We start from the raw sequence: 8,638 nt of genomic DNA on the forward strand, positions 1-8,638 counted from the left end.
AAAAAAAAAAAAAAATTTCCATCAACGACATGTTTATAATTTTCAATGTTGAGGTCTTGCACATCTTTCATTAGATTCATTCCCATGTGATGTCTGTACTGCTTTTGTAAATCTCATTTTCCAAGTGTTGTTTCTAATAGTGCCTACCACATATTCTTGCATTCAGTTATCTTGCTACATTTATTAATTCCAATAGCTTTATAATAGGTTCATTTAGATTTCTTTTAGATTTCCTACATACACAATCATGCCATCTGTAAATAATGAGTTATACCTCTTCCTTTACCATCTCTATACCTTTTCTATATTTTCTTGCTTAGTTGCACTGTCTAGAATCTCCAGTACCATGTAAAGCAGGATGGTGATAGTATTTATCCTTGTCTTATTCCCAGCCTCAAAGGGAAAGTGTTTAATACTTTACCATTAAGTATGATGTTAGCTGTAATTTACTTATAGATGCCCTTTCCTAGGATATTTATAGATTAAGGAAATTCCATATCTCCTTTGCTGAATGTTTTTATCATGAAAAGATGTTGAATTTTATCAAATATTTTCTCTGCATCCATTGACATGTTCATATGGTTTTTAATGTTTCAACCTATTATATAAAATTTATAAAAAGTCATTGATTTGGACTGACCACCTGCACTAAGCCCAATGGACCAAACCAAAGTGGAGTCACATGCAGAAGTTCCGCACTACCAACCTGAAACTAAGATCTTTATCTGACCTTCTAAGAAATCAGGAGAGAGAATAGCCAAATCCTTGATGTGCCAGTGTTAGTGGCTTGATAAGGAAGTCTCCTCTGCTTTAACCTTCTCAAGAAAGTAACTGGAATCATAAATAAAGTCGATTAAGATATTTAAATTTCAGCTCGGCACCTGTGGCTCAAGTGGCTAAGGCGCCAGTCACATACACCTAAGGTGGTGGGTTCGAATCCAGCCCGGGCCCGCCAAACAACAATGATGGCTGCAACCAAAAAAATAGCCAGGCGCCGAGGCAGGCGCCTGTAGGCTTAGCTACTTGGGAGGCAGAAGCAGGAGACTCGCTTGAGCCCAAGAGTTGGAGGTTGCTGTGAGCTGTGATGCCACAACACTCTACCCAGGGGGACAGCTTGAGGCTCTGTCTCAAAAAAAAAAAAAAAAGATATTTAAATTTGACTTGGCGCCCATAGCACAGTGGTTATAGCACCAGCCACATGCACCGAGGCTGGCAGGTTTGAACCCAGCCCAGGCCAGCTAAAGAACAATGACAACTGTGACAAAAAAAATAGCTGGGTATGTGGTGGGCACCTGTAGTCCCAGCTACTTGGGAGACTGAGACAAGAGAATAGCTTAAGCCCAAGAGTTTGAGGTTGCTGTGAGCTGAGATGCCATGGCACTCTACTGGTTGACATAGCGAGACTCTGTCTCAAAAATATAAAAAGATGTGATTTTGTATATTTATACTTTCATAACTAAGGTAAGCCCTACTTGGTCGTTAAAGAAAAAACCTTTTTCTCTCACACTTAACACAGAACACTTTTGTGACCAGATGTGCAGATTTTCTCCACAAACTATTAGGTAGATAGTTAGGACCTCCAGCTCTTCTAGGAACAAAGGTGTCCTGCATAGGAAGAAGGACAAAGGCAAGTACTTTATCTTGGTGCTCCCCACCTTGATCTTGCCTTGCAACTGCCATACCTGTGAGAAGGAGGAAAACCCAGACCATACCCAGAGCCCCTTGTTCCAACGGTGGAGGGGGGGCATTCATCATCTGTGGTGAATGTAGCTCGTTCTTGCTCTATAAACCTATCTTCCTCTTCATCCATAAACTTCATTTCGTGTTTGCCTTGCTTTCCATCTTTCTTCAGCCAAGAACACACCAAGACCTGAGAACAGACTACTACCCAACAAAAAGATATGAGAAACTTGCCCAAAGTCCCACAACTAGGTAGTGATACCACAAAGCCTCATTGCTGGGCTCAGGACACTATACCACCTGAGATGAGCTGTTCAAGATTGTCGACCCACCACAGAGGAGGAGCAAAATAGAGCAAGAGAGGCAAGGGCATAGAGGCTGAATACCATTAGTTCTCCCACTTTCCCCTCACACACCTGTCCTGTCCCCCAAACCCTCATTTAAAAAGTCTTTTTTTTAATTTGAGACAAAGTCTTAACTATGTCGCCCTCAGTACAGTGCTGTGGCGTCACAGCTCACAGCAACCTCAAACTCTTGGGCTTAAGTGATTCTCTTGCCTCAGCCTCCTGAGTAGCTGGGACTACAGGCACCCACCACAATGCCCCGCTATTTTTTTGTTGTGATTGTCATTGTTGTTTGGCAGACCCAGGCTGGGTTCGAACCCACGAGCTCCAGTATATATGGCTGGCATCCTAGCTGCTGAGATACAGGTGCTGAGCCCATTTAAAAAGTCTTGACTGGGCCAAGTGCAGTGGCTCACACCTATAATCCTAGCACTCTGGAAGGCCAAGGTGGATTGTCTAAGCTCAGGAGTTCAAGGCCAGATTGAGCAAGAGTGAGACTTCATTTCTACTAAAAATAGAAATACTAGCCAGGCATCCTGGCAGTAGTCCCAGCTACTCAGGAGGCTGAGGCAAGAGGATCTCTTAAGCCCAAGACTATGAGATTGCTGTGAGCTATGATGTCACAGCACTCTACCCAGGGCAAGAGAGTGAGACTCTGTCTCAAAAAAAAAAAGTCTTGACTGTTGTTCTTATGGTGCGTTAATACATATTATTTACTGTTCAATACATTTATTTAAAATATATAGTATAGCTCTTCTGGGACACTGTCTAGAAGCACCTAGAATGCTACAGCATTTGACATACATGTGGGCTTTCCTAGAATACAGCCTCTAATAAACCTAGGCTGTCTCAAACGTTTGGTAATAGAATTGTTTACCTTTATACCAAGAAGGTTGGGTGCTTTCATCAATAAAGGTAACCAATTCTATTGGGAAAGCACCCAACTCTCTTGGTATAAAGGCGAAAAAATTACATAAATGCAAATCATTTAACATTAAATACATGCTAAGTACAGATAGTCTCTGATTTACACAGGTTCCAGCTGGAGATTTTTCAATTTCTCATAAGAAAACGAGAGACATTCAGTGGAAATGGTACAGTATTCAATAAATTGAGATAGCCAACCCTTATACATTAGGTTTAGTGACCTGGCACACTGCCTTATGCCTATGATCTTAGCCTTTTAGGAGGCCAAGGCAGGATTACTTAAAGCCAGGAGCAGGAGGCTGCAGTGAACTATGATAGCACCCCTACACTTTAGCCTGGGTGACAAAGCAAGACCCTGTCTCTAAAAAATAATAATAATAATAATAATAATAGTAGGCTTTACTTTAGATGATTTCGGCCAACTATAGGCTGAAATAAATGTTCTGAGCATGTTTAAGGTTGGCTAGGCTAAGCTATGATGTTTGGTAGGTGTGAAAAAAATGCTTTTACGACTTAAAATATTTTCAATTTACAATGGGTTTATCCAAAAGTAACCCCATTGTAAACGGAGGAACATCGGTTACTTCTTTATAACCCCTTTCCCATAAAACGCGAATCAAGCAACAAACCTTTGATATTACAAAGCAAATTCTACTGAACTATAATCAGTGTGTACATTAGAGAGAGCACTACTTTTCCAAATAACACTTGACCAATTTACTGGGGAATTTGTGCAGTTTTCCAATTGCTGTTTTAACACGTTGCATTCTCGCAGAGATAGATTTGTGCAGTTAGGGGCTACTATTCAACGTAGCAAGGTAGTTCTGTTGCTGGCTTAATAACAAAGGCATTTTCCTTGTCTACCCAAAACCAAAAGTAGCCCAGCTCAGGTAGAGAAGCCGGTAGTTCTAGCGCCCGGGAGGCTTGCCCAAGCCGGGGTCGGAGGCGGGGCTGGCCGGCTGAACCGCCGTCTCGGCTAATTGGCTCGCGGGCGGCCGGCAGTGATTGGCTGCCGCAGACCCACCCCCCGGGCGATCTGAGGAGCGGCGAAATCTGGATTGGTGCAGCCAGAGCGTTCCGCCGCAGCTCTAGCTCCCGGTGCAAGGCAGAGATGGCGACTGCGACTCAGCTACTTGGGCGCCGAGTGCTAAGCTGGAGACTGCGGCCGCCGCTGCCGCCCCTCGCCGGCCTTATTTCCCAAAGGGCCCACTCTCTGCTGCCTGTGGATGATGCGATCAACGGGCTAAGTGAGGAGCAGAAGCAGGTAGGGATACTGACCCCCTTCTCGGCACCAAGGCCTCCTGCACTGGCTCCACTGGACCTGCCCAGTGGTCTCCTCCCTGAGTCCCCCAGCCGCAGCTTATGTCCACGGTGCCGTGGGAACTCCAGTTTGGTCCTCCCGCTTCAGGCCAGGCCTCTGACCTTAGCCTCACGTGGGTGGAGGAAAGATTTGAGACAGTAACGCAGGGTTGCTGGAAGTAGAGGAGTCAAGGCCAAAATAACACCCGCGAGACTGAGGGTGTTTTGCTGGAAGATTGCTTAGGGCTACCCTTTGTGGCAAAAGGACCCCCAGTCTGCATGTAGTCTGTTTACACGTGTACCCGAGCACGCTAAGGCCTAGTTCTCAAACCTGGTTCATCTTTATCACCACGGAATATGTTTTGAATAAGTACTTCGAGGATTTAAAACTGCACAGTGTGATCTTCTATCATTCTTCAGCCCATTGGGTCAAAAAGCAAAATTGAACAAAAACTCGTAAGAGATAGTTTACAAATGGAGCTGAAGCAGAGCCCGTCCTGGGAGAAGGAAGCTATGTTCACTCAGTGGCTGGATGGAGTTCCCTGAAATATGATTCTCCTGTGGCAAGTCTGGTAGCCTCCCAGCAACTCCAAAGTTTGGGTTTAAGCCAATAGATTAAGTCACCTCAGGCAAAAAGCATGCAATCCTGGTTTTCAAGTTTTCCTGCCTGGAGAGAGTTTCTAATCTCTTTGAGTAATCCTTTTTAGCAGCAGGCTCCAGAAGCCTAAAAGGACTTGCTGCCTGTAGACACCTGAAGGGATGCGGAGTGTGGGGGCGTGCCTGGAGCACAGCTAGTGCCCAGTGGAAGGGTACTGGGGAAGGCTGGAAGAGTCGACTGGGATAGCTCATGCAGGGCCTTGTAGGCTTCAGTAAGGAGTTTGTGTTTCATTTCATTTGTGTAAAATGTCACTCCCCTACATAATCATTTTACCTTTAAGCTGTCTAGACTGCAGAATTTAAGAAAGAGGGATGAAGATCATCCCTGAGGACACGTAACTAGTGAGGCCTCTCAGTTTCAGTCTGATTCTGTGCGGTAAGATTATGACTGTGGCTTATTTCCCTGAATGTGTCCTCTACAGAAACTGTCCTCAATGGCAAATAATGTCTTGGTTTCAGTGACATCTTCCACCTTTCTCCCTGTAGCTTCGTCAGACCATGGCTAAGTTCCTTCAGGAGCACCTGGCCCCCAAGGCCCAAGAGATTGATCGTAGCAACGAGTTCAAAAACCTGAGAGTGAGTCTTGAGGCCCAGGCAGCGGGGCAGGCTGGGAGCTGGGCTGAGTTGCAGTGCTGCCTAGGAGGGCTTACTTGCTTAGTCTTCAAGGCCTCCCTAGGAGTGCAGCCTCTCTATCTGAAGTGTTTGGGTCTCATTGTTTCCAGCCACATATGTGACCAGCTGCCTTCTCTCAACTCACTCCACCCCATTCTGTTGGCAGGAGTTTTGGAAGCAGCTGGGAAACCTGGGAGTTCTGGGGATCACAGCCCCTGGTGAGTATGGCTTGTTTCCCTGAAGAGAACTTTTATCTTGTTCTCAAAAGAAGCAGGAACAGAGAGGAAAGATCACACACTCAAAGAAATCCTGGGTCTAAGTTCTCTATTTTTCTTTAGACAGTAATGTTGAACATGCAAAGGGATTAGATCAGTGTGGGTCACTTGGGTCAGGATCACTCAGACACTTGAACCCTGCTTGCTTAATAGGCTCTCCTAGGTGATTTGGGGAGAAATCTGGATTGAGGAGTTTTCATAGTACCTTGGTCTTAGCAGCTCCTCTAATCTATAAGCAGTGTCTTCTAGGCAGGAACACTCAGGGCAAGTGTGTTTCGGGGGATTGCTTGTGTCCTCTGCACACATATTGCCCCTGGAGCTCATTTGGGAGCAGATAGGAGTACAGTGGAGAGGGAGTGTCTGTCTAAGCCACCAAGTTAGGTGGCCAGATGAGGTTTTTAATAAGCTCTCCCTGGGCTTGCCTATTGTCCCTAGGGATCTTTTTTTAATTATTTACTTATTTATTTAATTTTTTAAATTATTTACTTTTTAAAAATTATTTACTTATTTATTTAATTTTTTTTTTAGAGATGGGATCTCACTTTATTGCCCAGACTGGAGGTGCAATAGTGTGATCATAGCTCACTTGCAGCCTGAAACTCCTAGGTTCAAGTGATCCCCTTGCCTCAGCCTCCCAAGTAGCAGGGACTACAGGCATGTGCCATTATAGCCTAGCTAATTTTTTCTAATTTGTTTCCTTATAACAATAGTTTATGCTGAGGTGTGGAGGCTTGCACCTGTAATCCTAGCACTCTGGGAGACTAAGACAAGAGGATCACTTCAGCTTAGGAGTTCAAGACTAGCCTGAGCAAGAGCAAGAAGCCATCTCTATTAAAAATAGAAAAATTAGCCAGGCATTATGGTGGACACCTGTAGTCCCAGAAACTCAGGAGGCTGAGGTAGGAGTGTCCCTTAAGCTTAGAAGTCTGAGGTTGCTATGAGCTAGGCTGACACCACAGCACTCTAACCTGTGCAATAGAGTGAGATTCTTGCCTAAGAAAGAAAGGAAGAAAGGGAGAGAAAGAAAGAAAATAGTTTAATAGTTTAATTACAGCAGCTTTTGCATAGTAATACTTAGAAGAAGTAGGACATTTCAGTTTCTCTAGGAAAAGGATAGAAGAGAATCTTATGATTCAGAACTTTTTTTGGCCATAAGTCTGCTTTTTTCAGGAACGGTTGCTGATGCCAAATCCCTATTAAGTATATTTCTTTTTTTTTTTGAGACAGAGCCTCAAGCTATCCCCCTGGGTAGAGTGCCATGGCATCACAGCTCATAGCAACCTCCAACTCCTGGGCTCAAGCAAGTCTCCTGCCTCAGCCTCCCAAGTAGCTGGGACCACAGGCGCCCGCCACAACGCCCGGCTATTTTTTGGTTGCAGCCAGCATTGTTTGACAGGCCCGGGCTGGGGATTCGAACCCACCACCTTGGGTGTATGTGGCTGGCGCCTTAGCCGCTTGAGCCACAGGCGCCAAGCCAAGTATATTTCTTAAACAGTGAACAGGTCTATCTGGGTCTTCAAGAGGAATATCATTACAAAAGTCTGTATCTGAGTAAGTTCTTTGTCACTGAGAGAGTCAGTGAAGTGTAGACACTGTTTCTTTTTCTTTTTTTTGAGACAGATCTCATTATGTTGCTGTCAGTAGAGTGCATGGTGTCACAGCTCACAGCAACCTCAAACTCTTGGGCTTAAGTGATTCTCTTGCCTCAGCCTCCCAAGTAGCTGGGAATACAGGTGCCTGCCACAATGCCCGCTATGTTTTTGTTGCAGTTGTCATTGTTGTTTACCTGGCCCGGGCTGGGTTCAAACCTGCTACCCTTGGTGCATGTGGCCGCCACTGTAGCCACTATGCTATGGGCACCAAGCCAACACTGTTTCTTTTATAAAGTGGCTATTCCTCTCTGAAGGGCAAGAATCAGGATGGCTAAGAGAACACTCCATCATTTGAACAGAAGAGAGACTAAGGGATCCAGATGGGGCAAGTGAAACATCTCAGGTTTAAACTTGACATTTGCTGTCTTCACACATTCCTTAAGTGTAATGAATGTCTTACACGTGGTATTAAGCAGAGAAGAGGCTTCATTTATATTCTCTACACTGGGATGTAAATGATTCTCATCATGGTGAACAGACTTCTAGGTGGTATGAACTTGCTGCATTAGGAGGTCACAGTAAAGGTGAAGTTCAGACATTTTGGTTTTAAGAGACTCACTGGTTTCACTTATTTTTTTCTTTTCTAGTCCTAGTATTAGACATGCTTTGGAGCTCCTCAGAATAACCAGCCACCTCTATTTTTCAGCTGCATTCACTGCCTTCATGTAGAAATGCTGTTCTCCTGGAATGATTAATTCCATTCTTGTTTTGTCTGCTGAATGGGCAGAATTGATCTCTCCAGTTGAGGATGGTCTCCTCTACTCTTTAATTTCACAAACTGTCATCTTTATATTTCCTTTGCTCCCTTTGCAGTCATCATTCTTCCTTCTCCCTGGGCTCCTGGTTTGTTTTCTTTTTTCTTTTTCTTGCCTTTTCTTTTTTTTTTTTGATAGAGTCTCACTTTGTCGCCCTGGGTAGAGTGCTGTGGCATCACAGCTCACAGCAACCTCCAGCTCCTGGACATATGTAATTCTCTTGCCTCAGCATCCCAAGTAGCTGGGACTACAGGCACCTGCCACAATGCCCAGCTATGCTTTGTTTTCAATGTTGCTTTCACTTCCTTGGTAAAAGGGGTGTGATCTACTGGGAAACCCCTCCCCAGCAGATGGGTGGGAGGAGTAGGCGTGGCCTGTCTTTTCTATATATATAGAAAAGATATATATATTTATTTATATATAAAATATATATATAG

At 44.4% G+C, this 8,638-nt stretch overlaps 1 protein-coding gene and 1 pseudogene across 2 annotated transcripts in view; one reads left to right on the forward strand and one right to left on the reverse strand.

Moving 5' to 3' along the window:
- The first annotated feature begins 4,036 nt into the window (after window positions 1-4,036).
- The window catches only part of IVD (isovaleryl-CoA dehydrogenase), a 17,971-nt gene continuing 13,369 nt past the window's right edge, over window positions 4,037-8,638 (forward strand). For both annotated transcript variants that reach the window (XM_003791719.3, XM_023514281.1), the window contains exons 1-3: window positions 4,037-4,215; window positions 5,394-5,483; window positions 5,686-5,737. In XM_003791719.3, the coding sequence (XP_003791767.1) occupies window positions 4,063-4,215; window positions 5,394-5,483; window positions 5,686-5,737 (295 nt within the window). In that variant the 5' untranslated portion in view covers window positions 4,037-4,062. The remainder of the gene's footprint in view (window positions 4,216-5,393; window positions 5,484-5,685; window positions 5,738-8,638) is intronic.
- Window positions 7,636-8,638, reverse strand: part of LOC105887152 — a 4,085-nt pseudogene continuing 3,082 nt past the window's right edge.

This window comes from Otolemur garnettii, unplaced genomic scaffold (genome assembly GCF_000181295.1).
Source record: "Otolemur garnettii isolate 467f Iridium unplaced genomic scaffold, OtoGar3 scaffold00050, whole genome shotgun sequence".
NCBI lineage: Eukaryota > Metazoa > Chordata > Mammalia > Primates > Galagidae > Otolemur > Otolemur garnettii.